The sequence below is a fragment of the Protopterus annectens genome, chromosome 8.part0 (assembly GCF_019279795.1).
Source record: "Protopterus annectens isolate FY-2018-M chromosome 8.part0, PAN1.0, whole genome shotgun sequence".
NCBI classification, from domain to species: Eukaryota; Metazoa; Chordata; order Ceratodontiformes; family Protopteridae; genus Protopterus; species Protopterus annectens.
Genome location: NC_056741.1, coordinates 61922588 through 61940010, shown reverse-complemented (window position 1 = coordinate 61940010; position 17423 = coordinate 61922588). Strand labels below are relative to the sequence as shown.

Genomic DNA, 17423 nt, shown 5'->3' with positions numbered 1-17423 from the left:
TTTTGAATCTAAGAAAGAATTATATGATGAGATTATATCTAATACATTTGAAAGTGAAGACAATGACTGTGATATGTTTCTCTCCTGTAATTCTTCTTTTGAATCTGAAGATAATATAAATGCTTGTTAGACACGTCAGATGCACCATATAAAAGTAAGTTTATTCCTTTTTTGTCTAATGAAGTTATAAAGTAATTTGCATTGATAGTTAAGTATGCATTAGAGGTTAAATTGCAGAAATTTTATGCAGAAAAAGAAAAACTGCAATAGAACTTAACTAAGAGTGAATGGAAGGCATTGTTAAATTTAAGTAAAAGATGGAATATAGTTATTAAACCATCAGACAAGGGTCAGAAGATTGTGGTTTTTCATCATACACAATACTTTAAAATGTGTATGGACCATTTGTCTGATAAAACAGTTTATAAAACAGTAGAGGAGAAAGAATATCACACAGCTATGGATAATTAAAAAAATTAATAGATAAAGGTTACAGGTTGGGCTACCTTATGAACTAAGATGTAGATGTAAAATTTAAAATAGAAAGTAGTTCCTTAGCTAAATATTATTGCTTACATAAAATCCATAAAAGCTTGGTCCCCCCCCGGTCTTCCAATAGTAACAGCTGAAAAATATTTTTTACATGGTATAGGAAAAATGCTTCATTCATATTTACTTAAATCTGTGGTAAAGTTAGAATCTTATATTAAAGATTCTTTTGATTTTTTAGAGAAAGTTAGAGCTATGAAATGTGAAAAAAGTATTTTTGGATTGTTATTGATGTTAAAAGCCTTTGTACCAGTATTTCGCATACAGTAGGCTTAGAAGCTTTAAGATTTTTCCTTGGGGCAAGTCCAGTGAGTGATTACATTATTGAGTTACTGCATTTTAGTTTAACCAATAATTTTTTTGAGTTTAATCAGTATATTTATCATCAGTTGCAGGGGACGGCTATGGGTGCCTCCTTTGCACCTATGTATGCTAACTTAGTTATGGGTTTATTTGAAGTTGAATTTTTGTATAAGATGATCTTTTTTTAGACAATTTGTAGTTTCATATTATAGATTTATCGATAATTTGATTTTTTTATGTAGTATTAATTTAGTTGACTTCTTTGTAAAGGATATCCAAGGCAAATGCTTTAGCTTGCAATTTGATGGTTTACAAATAGGGAAAGTTGTAACTTTCCTGGATTTGGAGTTGGATATTACTAATAATAAGGTTAATACTAGAATTCATAGGACGTTAGATGATGGAGCACATTTCTTTGATAGCAAATGTTGTTATCCTTCACATGTATTAAATGCTTTACCATATAATGAGTTGTTAAGGGTTAGTAGGTTATGTAGTAAGCCTGAAGTATTACAAGATGAAATAATACATACATGTACTGTTTTTAAACAAAGAGGTTATAGTGAAGAATTAATTATACACTCTTTAAAGAAGTTATTCGAACCACAGGTGGATAAATGTAATATGTGTAGTAGAAATGATAATTTTAAGGCAAATGAATTAGTACATAGAGGTGGCAGAAAAATTTATTATGTTACTGATTTTTGTTTTCAGCTCAGAATAGTTAATATTATCAAATATTACTGGGTTTTCTTTTTAAAGGAAAAAACTGTTAAAAACCTGTATAAATTCCCCTTAATATCACATAAAAGAGGTAGAAATGTTAGGGATATAGTGGTACACAATTTATAAATCCCCTGCTAGTGAAACATTAGATAGGAGACTGGATATATGTGGGACAATCCCATGTGAAAAGTACTCTATATGTAAATATGTGGTGAGATTTTTTTAAAAAATGAATGGAGGGAAATTTTGCCCCTCAGCATCCTAAAATTGCATTACAAAAGGGGTAGTATATGCACTTTCTTGCTCCTGGAGTCTCTTTTATATAGGAGAAACTAAAATAATTTTTAAGGTGAGACTGCAGGAGCATATTACAGATAGAAAAAATAAAATTATGATAATCCAGTGACCATGCATTTTAATTTGGTTCATGAGGGAGTGTTTTCTGATTTGAAAGCATGCATTTTAGAACAGGTTTCTGAAAGGGATGTCATTGCTTTAAAGAATACATTGCTTTTTAAAGAGACAGCGTTTATTCTTAAATTTGATACATTGACTCCTAAGGGTTTAAATAAGGAGTGTAATTGGAAAGCCTTTTGTAATTGAAGAGTTTTTGATTTGTTAATAAGCTGATTACTTTAAATGATTTATATATTTAAGAACTATGTTTTTTCTTTATTTTGTATTGACTCCAAGAAGGCTCTGTTTGCCGAGAGACTAGAGAGCATTTATCTGTGTGTAATAAAAATTTAAAAACTACCTTTGCTGTGTGCAGTTTGATCTACTGGCCTTGTCTTTTTTTTCTATCATATTTTTGGTGGTTTATTTAAGATAGTGGAACAGGTAAACAGTTTCAAGTATCTAGGAGGGGTAGTTGAGGAAAAAGGAAGTCTAAATAAAGAGGTCAAAGCTCGAATCAGAGGGGCTGCAGCCAAATGGCATAGAGTCTCAGGTGTAGTCTGTGACAGAAGAATGCCAAAGAAACTGAAAAGTAAGGTGTACAAGACAATGGTGTGACCAGTACTACAGTATGGTACAGAAACCTGGGTAGTAAAGGCAGAGCAGATGAAGAAACTAGAGGTGATGGAAATGAAGTGACTGAGAAGGGTGGTAGGATGCACACTGTGGGGCAGGCGAAGAAATGAGGATATAACAGCAGAAGCCAAAGTAGCTCCAATTGCAAAAAAGATCAAAGAGAACAGATTACCATGGTTTGGACACATGCAGAAAGCAGAAGACCATCTGGTGAGGAAGATTTGGGACAGACAGGAAGAAGGTAAGAGGAAGTGGGGGCACCCAGCAAATAGGTGGATGGATTGTGTAAAAGAAGATCTGCGACAGTCAAGCATGAGTGCTGAAAAAGGCAGGAGTGTGGCACTGAATCAAGAGAGTTGGCGACAGTTAACATGATACCCCAGAATTACTAGCTCTTACCAGCTTCCCCAGTTCAATTCTCAGCTGGGGTGCCTTCTGTGTGGACTCCACATGTTGTATCCTCCTTTCATAGGTTTCAGTGCAGTAGGTAGACTAGACACTCTAAATTGTCTATAGTTGTGAATGTGCATTTGAGTGGTATGTGGAAGAATGATTATGGCAGGGCTAGCCACCCAGTGATGTAATCCTTGGCTCTAGATGATTGCGACTGTTGAAGTGACACCTTGACCCTGAATGCAAAAAAATGGGATAAAGGGGTTGTGGATGGTTGGATTTTCCACTTTATTTTTTCGCAATGCTAGAGTTAAAATTAAGCTGTTGATCAGTGTGCAGCCATCTTAGAAGTCCCTCAATCTTGCTCATATTAAAATATATAAAAGTTACTAGAATTTAAATCTATTCATATTGATGGTCAGGAATCTATACTGTTACAGCTCCTTAGCAATATATTAATTTTTTTTTTAATCTCTATAACTATTCACCCAACAGGTATTCTCTGGATAAAAATTCCAGGTTGTCAACATGAGTCTTGAATGGAATTATGTACATCAGTATGTCATCTTAGACACATCAGATGCAGGATAAAGTGATATATCTTACCACTTCATAAGTTTGTTGTACTAATTACAAAATGTTTTTGAAACTTTTGACATTAGAAATATGAAATAACGGATCTCTATCTAAACATTGAATGTTCACAAGGGCAAATATTATAACAATGAACATGGAACTTCAAAAACCCACAACACTGTAACCTTCATAAAAAACACAAAACCTGCTTTTTGTAGAGGATAAGCCCCCTGTACCCCCACATACCCTACTAATTGCATATACAAACTCTTAAGATTGAGCTACAGTGGGGTAAGGAGCAAAACCCCAATCCCCAGTTTATCATGATGCCAAACAATGAAGGTCTTTCTTGTTTAATGTTCTGGGCTATTGATGTTCCCAGATCTACATCATAACTTTTGTTGCTGTGAACATTCGATGTTTAGATAGGGATCTGAAATAATATATTACATTCACCAAATGGTGCTTAATTTGCAAAGGTGTTATTTTATGAAAGCATTTTTTTTCTTCATGTTTCAGGAATGGTGCACATTGGTGCCGCCCAAAAGCAGGTGTTTGCTACAGAAGGAAAAGATGCTCTTTTACCTTGTACTGGCCCAGGTAGAACTAAAGTATCATTCCAATGGTTATATGAGACCAGAAGTGTTGTTCAGATTCATTATACTGGAATGCCTCGATATGGTAAGTCATAAGTCATGCGAACTTTACATTTCAATAGTTACAAGCAAATAGTCATAAGTGTTGTCACAGCTGAATGCACTGCAAGGTCCCAGTGGCCTAATGGATAATGCACTAGTTTTCTAAGCCAGAGTTTGTGGGTTCGATCCCTAGCTGGGAGTGATGTAATCTTGATAAGTTATGGTAATTTTACATTTCATCACTTAAGCAAATAGAAATAAATAAAAACTAGTTTTTCATGTGCTGCCAGCTATGAAAATCTGAAAAATGCAGTAAAAGCTTCTTGTACAGTCATTAAAAATCAAGGTGGCTCAATATTAAAATTTATTGAGGTGGTGTACAGACATATGGAATATACATTTAAAACAGTATGAATGTTCCACCAAGGCATAAGACATTCACTGTTTCCTGTATATATAATTTCTAAAGTACATTGGATGATGACTCAATAGAATGCTGTTTGAGTTAAGAATGTAGAAATACTTGTCATGTAAGAAAGGTTTTTATACAATAAAGGTTCATTTGTATTGAAAAACATGCATGCTGACTGGATAATCCAAATATCCCAACAAAAATTAGTCTGTACACACCTCCCTGCTGAAGATGCATAATGTCACAAAACAATGAAACTGAAACCAACAGTGGTATGATGAAGAAACTGATGTTCTTTTTTCATTGCTTAAAAAAATTAATATTCAGAATGCTCTTTGTAAATTGAGTTCATCATGAAATAAACTTCACTTTCTCCATGTTGCTAAGTGAGGTAATTAAATTATGGAGGAAAAATGCTTTCTCAGGCCAGTAAACTGATCAGTAGAGCAGAATACATTATTAAAAATAAAGTTTGACTCTTAATGCCTCCAGTCTGAATAACTTAACAAAAAGGGTTATATAGCAATGTACTGTGCATGTGCAGAACATATCTTCAGTGGCCCCGACTACAAGAATAATAAGATAACCATTTGAAATGTCAGGACCCTTTAGAGCGAGCACCAAAATGCAGAGACTGAGTGGCTGAAAGATCACACTTGTATATACCACTAAATCTGAGATGCAATTTCTTGGAATATTCCCTTTTCTACAAGAGATGGTGTTCGCAGAGTTGGTATATGTAAGTTCAGGGAGTGTGGGTGTGCAGATGGGCTTGCCTTCCCTGAAAAAAGAAGTTTTAAGGAGAAGATATCTTTTTGAGATTCGTTTTTCTCCTGTGTTTCCGATCTTTTTTTTATTTCAAGTTTTTGGCAGCCAGCAACATTTCAACAGGGAGCTGAATAACAATGTCATTGCATAATAGCAATAATCCACTCCTGTGTGTGGTTATGTCAGAATTTACCCACAGTTGGCTTTGTTTAATAACAGTGTCATTGTATAATAGCAATAGTCCACTCCTGTGTGTGGTTATGTCAGGATTTACCCATGGTTGGCTTTGTTTAATAATCAAGCTTCACCTTTGTGGTCAAACCACACTAATTGGAGGTAACTCTTGATATACCCACACACAGTCATGGACTATTGCTTAAACAGGTGCATTACACAATGTGGTTTCAGGACTATGAAATCTTCTGATCTCCTAATATTTCTACCAGCACAGCTTTGTATAAAACTTTATTACTGCTGTCCTGTGTTGCTACTTGTATCTCTTAAATGACAGTATATAGATAAAAATGTGAGATACCAGCCACGAAAGATGAACTCAGATATTCTCAGTGTTGAAGCTCTTGTAGTTAGTCAATATAATCCAACCATATGCAAAATGTCCAATAGGCTTTATTAAAGTAAAAAACAGGAATGAGCGCTTTCGCGTGGTTCATCCACGCTTCATCAGATAACAATCATTAAACAGCTGTTGTGTATTTATACATCCGCTAAGCGCAGGAAACACTTAATTGAAACAAAATAATTCATTGCTAAAATTTCTAAAAGTTTTTCTCATTGTAAATATATGCATACATTATTTATTATGTAAGTGTAAAAACACTATTCATTAAACATAATGTGTTCCGTTGTTCTTATAAAAACGAAAACTATCGAAATTCATATGTATGTGCTTTTTCTTTCTTTCTATCTGGATCACTTGTTATACCTCAGGCTGCCTGAATGGGTTCCTTTAATATGTCTATGTTCACATCCAGTTACTTCACTAAATATCTATATAATTATGTGAACGTTTCATATTTATTCACATTAAATGTTACATAATTGTATATACAGTGAATCCCACGTTTAGTACAAATCCATTTAGACGCCATCGGGTCCATCAATTATATAGAACAAATCCTTATGATCACTTTGGTATATATATTATTGAGTCATTTATTGAATATCAATAAATGAGTCAATATTCAAAAAAAAAGAAATCTATATGATATAATAAAATATATATATATATTAAATAAATATAAATGAAAATGTGTATAAAAGGAATGTGTACAATATATTAAAATATATAAATGTTAAGTTACTGTAAACAGAATTATATAAGAATCAACATAGCTTATCACCTATGTATGTATGATGTTTTTTAAAATCTTATGATTATATGAATAATTATATGTATGATAAAAATATGTATATAAATATGACACATCTAAATATATCCAATATATATAGGACTATATATATGAAATATATCTGATGAAATATGTACATTAATAAAATAAAACATTAGAAAAGAAATTAATAAAAAGCATGCTCAAACATAAAAAGGCATATGATTGTGTTTTATTGGATTATATAATATATATCATTTTCTACTTACTAGTGCGGGCTTGATGGATAAATATTTATTAATGCCCGGAGGGAGATGTGCACCTAATTTTAATATCCAATTTAGTTCTACTAGTGCTAATTCATTTTCTGAGTCTCCACCTCTGATGTTCTGTGGTATCATTTGTAAAACTCTAAAGCGAAACTGGTGTGTGGGATGTTCAGTAGTATGTTTGGCTAGTGCGTTGGTTTCCACAGCCTTACGAATATCATATAGGTGATTGCAGATTCTCTCTTGTAATCTTCTTTTCGTTTGCCCTACGTAAAAAACCTGGCAGAGTGTGCATGTGGCAAGATAAATCAAATTGCGTGTGTTACAATTGGCATAGAAATTTGGAATAAAGGTATAACCAGTAATGGGATGTTTGCAAGACTGAATTTCTGTAATATATTTACATCTATTACATTTTTGGCATGCAAAAGTACCCTTGTTCAGTGGTTGAATAATGCCTGTTTCATTGTCTTTTCCATTTACCATTATGTGATGATCATTACATAAAATCCTTTTAAGATTCCTACTATTCCTATATAGGAATGTGGGATTATTACCTATGATTTCTTTAGTTCGTGGATCAATAGTTAAGATGTTCCAGTTATCCTTAATAATATGTTGTATATTATTAATATCACTAGTATAGGTGATGATGTAATTTATTGTGTCAATGGTTCTATTTGTCCTTTTATAATTTTTGTGAATATGTTTATTGTAATATATACCTGTATGTTGATCCTCAATAGGTATTTTATCTCCCAAGACTTCATGTCTAATGTGCCTCACCATTGCTGGATCATAGCCTCTATTGATGAATAAGACCGCCATAGAATCAGCTTCATTTAACAAATCTTCAGCTTTGGAACAAAGTCTGGATATCCTTATGAATTTGCTCTTGACTATACCATAAAAAGTATGTCTCGGATGCATGCTATCAAATGTCAAGATAGCATTTTTCCAGACTGGTTTCCTATATAAGGTGGTAGTAATGTTGCCTCCTGCTGTTAGATGGAGGGTAACATCAAGAAAATTTATCTCTTTAAAGGAGGTTTCTTTGGTGAATTTTAAGAATGTGGTGGTGGTTTCTAGATATTGTAGAAATATCTCAAATGAATTTAAAGTACCCTCCCAGATGATTATTATGTCGTCCACAAAACGCTTATAAAATCTAACAAATCTAAACATATCATTATTAAAAAGATGTAACTTTTCCCACCAAAGTACCACTAAGTTGGCATAGGTATTTGCGCAGGGGGTGCCCATGGCTACCCCCCATTGCTGCAAATAATATCTGTTGTCAAATAGAAAAACATTATTGGTGAGCACTAGTTCTAATAACTGACATATTAGAATTACTCTATTGTTAGTAAAAGTGGTCTCATTTGTCAATTGTATGTTGGATATATCTGTTGGCTCAGTATAGGAGGTACCATTGTGCAATAACTCAGAGCAAATCTGGGTATTGCCTTTGAGGTTTTTGATAAAGCTATAGAAGGCTTTGTGGTTGTTTTTGGTGTCAGCTGCAATTTTGCCTTTATAGATGAATTTAGAGGATTTGATAAGGGATCTCAGCTTTTTGTTGAGACTGATAAGGGAGGTTTTCCAGTCTTGTGACTTCATTTTTATGCAACAGTTTCTTCCTTCTGTTGTAGAGTTTATTGATGGTTGAGGACCACCAGACTGGCTTCCTTTTTTTGTAGGAGAGCATCTTAGTTCTATTTGGTATGGCAAGGTCCATGCATTTGTGTACATGCTCGTACAGTGCATTGGTGTATGATTTGGCAGTCATGCAGCTATTTTTCATTGGCATGGGTGCAGAGAAGTTACCCCCCTCTGTTTTTCGGAGCCCAGAGTCAGCTTTAGAGAAGCTTTTCATGGCGGTCACTTTAGCAGGGGTTGTAGGTGAGATGGAGATTTCCATGGTGATCAGTTTGTTGGTCCGATTTAACCAGGGAGGAATTGACTATAGGTGTGGAGCAATGGTCTCCCATGTTGGTGATAACCAGGTTGAGGATGTTGCTTCCTCTAGTGGGGATCAGAATGAGCTGGTCCATGGCATTGGAATTGATATATTCCAGAAAGCGTTGTGCCTGTACATTGCTACTTGAATAGTTTTCCCAGTTGATGGAAGGGTAGTTGAAGTCACCCAGTATGAGAGTATTGGGTTGGACTTTGATCAATTCCAAGGTGCTTAGGAACTTGGAGTGAGAGTCTGGGGACATGTTTGGGGTTCTGTAGCAGGCTATGACTTGTATCTCCATCCTACCCAGTGTTAGTTGTACCTGAAGTATCTCAGATGCGTTATGCTGGGCTACCAGTCTAGAGGTGTGCGTATCCTTTAAGAATATGGAGACACCATCACCTTTGGAGCTTCCAGACGTATTCTGGATCCGAAAGGTATGGAATGAGTTGTAGCCTGGGAGTGCAGGGGTTCTTTCTGCCTCTTTAAACCAGGTCTCTGTTACAGCACAGATGTTGACATTCTCCATTTTAAGGAGTGCTTCGAGTGAGTGCATTTTGAGATTTAGACTTCTAGCATTGAGCAGCATGACCCTCAGAATGTATTTGTTTGTAGCTGTTATGGTGGAATTTTGGTCTTTGGAACACCACCTAAAAAAGGCACTATAGGGGTGGCAAGAGCCTCAGCCAGTGCCAGTGTTGTTCAGTATAGGAGGTACCATTATGCAGTAACTCAGAGCAAATCTGGGTATTCTTGATATAACTAAAGAAGGCTATATGGTTGTTTTTAGTGTCTGCTGCAATTCTGCCTTAATAGAGGGCTTTGGAGGTTTTGATGAGGGATCTCAATTTTTTGTTGAGGTCAATAAGGGAATTATTCCAATCTTGGGACTTCACTTTTTTATGTAACAGTTTCTTTATTCTGTTGTAGAGTTTATTAATGGCAGGGGACCACAAGACTGGCTTCCTTTTTTGGGGGGAGAATGTCTTGGCTCTGTTGGGTATGGGTAGTTCCATGTATTTATGTACTTGTTCGTGCAGTGCATTAGTGTATGATTCGGCAGTCATGCATCTATTTTTCATTGGCATGAGTACCATGAAGTTACCCACCTCTGTTTTTAGGAGTCCAAAGTCAGCTTTGGAGAAGTTTTTCATGGTGGATACCTTTGCGTGGGGGTGTGGGTGAGATGTGGAATTCCATGGTGATTAGTTTGTGGTTGGATGTAACCAGAGATAATTGACTATTGGTGTAGAGCAACAGTTGCCCATGTTAGCAATAACCAGGTCAAGGATGTTGCTTCTTCTAGTGGGGTTAAGAATGAGCTGGTTCAGCACATTGGAATTGATGAATTCCAGGAAGCGTTGGGCCACTGTATTGGTGCTTGAGTAATTTTCCCAGTTGATAGAGGGGTAGCTGAAATCTCCTATTATGAGTGTGTTCATTTGGGCCTTGATAGATTCCAAGGTGCGTAGGAATGTGGAGTGAGAGACTAAGGACATGGTTGGGGACCTAAAGCAGGCTATGACCTGGATCGCAGTCGTACCCAATGTTAGTTGTACCCAGGGTTGCCAGACGTCCCTATTTGGGCGGGACTGTCCCGAGATCAGCAGCCTGATCCCAAGTCCCGCCCTGCCAGTTTAAATCCCGGCCAGCCTCCACTTTGTTTGTTTTTTTTTTTTTTGATTGTCCCGTATACCTGGCATACGGGCCAATCAAAAATTGCTAAACACGGAGCTTCTTGTGTTCCGCATTAAACACGAGAAGCTACGTGTTTAGCGATTGTTGGTTGGCTCATATGGCGGTATACGGGCCAATCAAAAATTGCTAAGCACGGAGCTACTTGTGTTGAATGTGGAACTGCAATGCATTAAACACGAGAAGCTCCGTGTTTAGTGCAGAGCTACTGAGCTACTGTTCTTTAATGTGGAATTGTGTTCCGCATTAAAGACCTTTTTTTTTTTTTTTTTTTTTTTGGTCTTCACTTGCCGTGAAAGACCTTTCTATTATGCTGGACTACTAGACTGGAGGTGTGCATATCCTTTATGAATATGGAGACACCACCACCTTTACAGCTTGTTTATATATATAGCAATATAAACACAAAGCTTACAAGTGAAGTGCTAGGAAAAAACTGGTAGAAAAAGTAACGCTCCAATCACTACAACCAGAATGTTTTATTAGGTAAGCGCTTTCGGTGGTGAAAATGTCCCACCTTCATCAGACCAAGAAAAACATCAAATAATATACTTTATATAGTCATATCACCAAATTGATTAATAACTTAATCACTAAAAGCCAATTAGTTAATTACTTAATTAAATTACCAAAGTTTATATGTATAAATATAACCTTACACAATATAAATGCAATATTAAGAACACCATGCACAATATTATATCTCACTTATATTAATAATGACTAACGGAATATATAATAAATTACATATTAAATGCTGCTAGGAAACCTAAATAAAACTATAATACATGCTAAATGACAATCCCCAAAATGGCACAAGGAAGAAAAAGAAGAAACTCTATGCACACATTATATGTAGAACATCAAACATATCACTATTTCCATAAGATATGTTTGAAATATGTTCGAAATATGTTTGAAATACATGTTAGCTAAAACCAGCTGTGCTGGAACACTATTATATAAATATAAAAATAAAAAAATAAAAATAAAACTAGTTAATTATGCTAATTTTTGAAAACTTATATGTGCGTATATAACCATACTTATAAATGAAACTGTTAGCTTATCTATTCAATGCTTTCAGTTTTAAAACACTTTTGATGGAAACATAATCATTTAATCATTAATCTGGAGCATTTCTCCCCGGGCCTCCGCTGAAAACAGGCTCTGTGGAACCTAGTCGGACATTCCCGGTCAACAAATGTTAAATAAATAAATAAATAAATAAATAATAAATAAATAAATCCAGGGAAAATATATGCAGCAGTTCTAATTTGCCAATACAACTCATTCTGTTCAAGTAATAGTTGCCAAGGCCCCCCTCTTGGATCTAAAGGGGTCTGATGTAAAACTAAAAATAAAAACTCATGAGTTGGAAATTGCAATACATGTCTCGCAAGAGCATTATTAACATCCCCTTTGCTGACAGCATAGCAGTGTTCATATACACTCTGCCTCAATTTCTGCTCAGTCTTCCCTATGTAGAATGAGGGACAAAATTGACAACTTGCAACGTAAACAACTGCTTTAGAATCACAATTAACAGAGCCATTGATTCTATAAATCTTATGATTAATATTGGCAGTAGTGCTCACCTGAATAAACTTGCATTGTGTACAACGCCCACACTTACGCATACCTAAATGTGCCCATTGGGAATGACGATAACTCCTGTTCTTATGGTTCTCTAATAAATTTTTGAGATTCAAACCTCTCCTGAATGTGAAGTGAGGTCTGATACCCAATTTAATACAAATAGAAGGCTCTTCCAAAATAACCGCCCAATTTTTGATGAAAATCTCCTTGACCCTTATAGTACTAGAAGAAAAAGTGGACAGGAAACTAAGCTGTAGTGGTTTATCTTCATTGACTGTTGTATCATTCTGTAGACTAACCTATCTAAGGGTAAGAACATTGCCCTCAGCCTGAGACCTACTAGCCAAAATGGGTTTAAAAAAAACGGATGATCTCTTATTTTTCACTTCAATCATTATGTCAACAAGTAATTTATAGGGATACCCCCTGCTCAAGAACATTGATTTTAGCTTTTCACATTCCAAATCAAAATCAACATCTTCAGTAACCATCCTTGCAGCCCTTACCATCTGGCCTTTAACAATTGCCTTCTTCTGATGGTAAGGGTGTTCACTAGTATAAAACAAAAATGCATTAGAGTAGGTGGGTTTCCTGTATATAGAAGCTTTATACTGTTTGTTGTCCCTATCGTTAATGAGTTTCACGTCTAAATATGTTATAACTGTCAACTCCTACTTCATACGTGAATTCAAGAAAATCTGTTTTGTTTGTAATATTCTGTATAAACCCTTCAATTAGATTAATATCTCCCTGCCATACCAGGCACATGTCGTCCTGGTATCTAGTATCAGTGCCAGACTCAAACCCCTCTAACTTAACTCGTAAATCTACCGACTCCCTTCTAATACTACATCTTAACCTTAGAAGCATTAATAACAAAATTCACACCCTACATGCAATGATAGCTACTCACTCCCCTGACATTATGTGTCTAACTGAAACCTGGCTAAAACCCTCCACTAAAGATCATGAGATCCTTCCACCCGGATATAATATCTTCAGGGCTGATCGTGTAAAGAAAAAAGGGGGAGGAATAGCGGTCATGTTTAAAAATACCCTAAATATCCATAGGAATCCGGTACAACCACCCGCAATCTCTAACTTAGAACTAATTGCCCTAAAAATTTGCCTCAACACTCAAAAATGCCTCAACCTCATAGTTACCTATATCCCACCTGGGAAGAACACAGAAAATTTAGAGCAAACCTTGTGCTGGTTAACCACCAACTACCCACAAGAAACTATAGTACTTGGGGACGTTAATATTGACTGGTCTCACTGCGCTACCCACACAACCCCACAACCCATTAACTTATATGGATTTTCCCAACATATTCTATCCCCTACCAGATTAGGCAATTCTCTCCAAAAAGAAAGTACTATTGACTGGATCCTTACCAATAGAGATTCAAGCAACTATACTACAGGCACCCTTCCCAATGACCTCAGTGACCACCTTATAACTTATATCATTAAAAACAAATGCCATACTTCCAACCCACCGGTATATAGACTAATTAGAAACAAAAAGAAATTTATCCCACAACAATTTCTTGCTGAACTAAAATGTTGTAACTGGACCTTATTAAGAACTCTACCCCTCCAGGAGAGCGTGATCTACTTCAATAACACATTCCTTAAGATACTTGACTCCCATGCCCCATATAGACAAATTAGACCTAAAAGTCGCATAGCTCCCTGGCTTTCTAAAGAAACAAAAACTAAAATAAAACTCCGTGATCAAGCCTGGGAAAAATGGAGAGCAACAAAAACCCCCCAAGATAGAACTAAGTTTCAACATCTAAGAAATACTACTAAAACAGCCGTTACCCTAGACAAAAAGCAATACTTCTGCCACCTCCAGCAGAAACACCAGAACAACCCAAAGAAATTTTGGGCATGTTTTAACAACCTCCAGCACCCAGGTAAAACTACTACCCCAACCCCTGAGAAACTCATTGAAAAAGGACAGGAAGAAATAGCCAATGCCTTTAACTCTTTCTTCACCGAGACTATCCAAACCCTCGCCAGTCAACTAACCTCCTCACCCCCACCTGCTACACAACCTCTTGTTGAGGCCCCCACCCCTTTCACTTTTAAGCCGGTCTCCACATCATACATAAGTACTCTCTTAAAAAAGCTAAAACCAACCACCCTAGCAGCTGATCACCTCCCAGCAGAATTCTTACAAATTGCTTCTGATGTTATTGCATATCCTATATCCATCCTTATCAATAGAACCATTACTGAAGCCAATATCCCCACTCTTTGGAAGATTTCCTACATCATCCCGCTTCACAAAGGAGGCACCTCCACGGAAATATCTAACTATAGACCAATAGCGATACTGTCCCCAATAGCGAAAATTATGGAAAGATGTATCCACAAACAACTTCTTCACTACCTAACCTGCAATCATCTACTATCTAACACCCAGCACGGCTTCCGCCCCCACCATAGCACAACCACTGCCCTCCTTTCCTTTGTCGACTCCATTAATAAAAATCGCAATAGCAAACTTATATCCTCCGCCCTCTTTCTTGACCTGTCAAAAGCTTTCGATATGGTCAATCACCAGCTCCTTCTGTCCACCCTTGAAACCCTACATCTGGACACCCCATCACTAACCTGGTTCAAAGCTTACCTAACTGGTAGGCAACAGGCTGTCCTGTGGCAAAATAGACTATCAGACCTGCTTCCTAATACCATTGGTGTCCCTCAGGGCTCAATATTGGGACCACTTCTATTTTCCATCTTCATTAACGACCTCCACTCAGTTATCCCTCAATCCACCTGCATCCAATACGCTGATGACTCCACCTTAATCTGCTCAGATCTCTCCCTCCTCAACCTCCAAACCTCCACTCAACTCTGTTTTTCTCTAGTAGAAAAGTGGTTCACCGACCTCAAACTCCTACTTAACCCAACCAAAACCAAATTACTACTATTTTTCCCCAACGTCTTCTCTACCCCAGGAAAAGAACTCCCAAAGACTGATAATACTACCTTCCATGTTAAATCTAATAATGGAACTATCATAACCCCTGTCACCAGTACCAAATTACTAGGTGTAACTATTGATCATAAGCTCAAATTTGACATCCACATTACTCAAACCGTAAAATCTGTAAACAAAAAACTAGGATCCATGTACAGAATAAAAAACTTTTTAACTCCTACTGCCACACTAACCATTGCCCGCACCCACCTCCTCTCTACCCTCCTCTATGCCTCCCCAGTCCTTTCTTTCCTCAATAAACGTGAACTAAACATGATCTCTTTGGCCTATAACCACATTGCTAGATTCATAACAGGTTCTCCTTATCGCACCCATCACTGTCATAACCTGAGGCAACTCGGCTGGTTGGAACTGCCCAACCTTCTCAAACTCAACCAACTCACTGAAGCTTGTAAAATAATTAATCAACCAGATAGAACCCCATCTCTGTCTAGCATATTGATCCCATACACTAACCTAAACAGTCTCCGATCATCCAACAGCACCCAGATCCGAACCATTAAAGCTAATAATTCTGGCGGTGATGCCCTCTTTGCCAACTCCATTGGCAAACCATGGAACTCCCTCCCAAACAACCTTAGAAATACTACCTCTCATCACCAGTTCAAAAGCAACCTGAAAGAATATCTCAAGACACAATGGCTATGCCCATGTCCTGAACCTGACTAAACTAATTCATATTACTTTCTTATCCAATCTATCCAAACCACTTTCCCCTTCTTTCTTGCTCCCAACTACTGATCTTGAAATCCTCCTTACCCAAAATATTGCGGGTGTCTCTTGAATTCGTATATATACTATTGGTATTTAACATATCTCTGCTATGTATACCAACTGATCTATCCTTGTCCCATTATTCTTCTATACAAAGTTGTACTTTTTTTACTAATCTTGCTAATGTAACACGTCAACTTGATTATACTTTTTTATAATTTTTTAAAAACCTGTATTTTTATAATTTGTTTTTCAATTTGTGAGTTACCATTTATGTTGGAGCTTTTCTCCTCGGGCCTCTACTGAAAAAGGATATGTATCCAGCTAGACTATCCCGGTTAACAAATATAAAATAAATATAAAATAAAATAAATATACCAGAGGACATTTTCTTGGAACTATCAGTGAACAAATAATTATGTTCCCAGTAGGCCATAACACTGTTGGTGAAGCTTGCCCCACAGGGTGACCCTATAGCCACTCCCGTGTTCTGTAAGAAAATATCTTTGTCAAACATGATGTAATTATTAGACAATATTAAATCTAAAAGGGTTTCAATTAAACATATTTTACCATGATCGACTTTCTTGAAAAACATAAATTCCCCAGTCCATTCAATTCCTAATTGATGAGGAATTACCGTATACAAATCTTTAACATCAATAGTCACAAAGATGTTATTGTCCTTATACTCCAAGTTATTAATATTTTCCAAGAAGCTCCATGAGTCACGACATATTTGTGTTTCTTGGTAAATAAGAGGTTTGAAAATATTGTCAACCAATTTAGCACATGCGAAAGTAATGGAACCCCTACCATCCACAATTGGTCTAAAAGGGGGGTCATGGATATTTTTGTGTAACTTAGGAGATCCAAATATAATAGGAATACTAGGAGCTGACATAGAAAGATATTGAAAGGTATCGATATCAATGGAACCTTCCAGAAATAAATCGTCTAGGGTACTTCTAATGAAACGATATGCAGTGTGAACCTGATTAAGGCTGACAGGAGTATACACCTCAGATTCAAGATGTTGACACATCTTACTAATGTAAGTAGACTGATTCATAAAAACTAAACTCCCTCCCTTGTCCGGTTTCATAACTCTAATATCACAATCATTTATCAAATCAATATATTGCTTCTCTTCTACAGTGATATTAGTGTTAAATACTTGTTCATGTGCACATTGATCTAATAACTTTCTCAAATCTACTTCACACATTTTCTCGAACAACGAAAGTGTAGGCACAAGGGGGGATTAAAAACACTAGAAACTCTTAAAGAATTAACAAGTGTGTAATCAGCTCCCATTAGAACAGCTAAATTCAATTTACGTATTGAAATTTTGAGATCAACAATCGTTTTAACAAAATTAATTCGTTGATATGGAACAAAAGTAAGTCCCTTAGCAAAAA

At 36.2% G+C, this 17423-nt stretch overlaps 1 protein-coding gene across 3 annotated transcripts in view; it reads left to right on the top strand.

Moving 5' to 3' along the window:
• Nucleotides 1-17423, top strand: part of LOC122808646 — a 411096-nt gene that overhangs the window by 247570 nt on the left and 146103 nt on the right. For all 3 annotated transcript variants that reach the window (XM_044079616.1, XM_044079615.1, XM_044079614.1), the window contains one exon: nucleotides 4099-4260. In XM_044079616.1, coding sequence (XP_043935551.1) covers nucleotides 4099-4260 — 162 coding nt within the window. The remainder of the gene's footprint in view (nucleotides 1-4098; nucleotides 4261-17423) is intronic.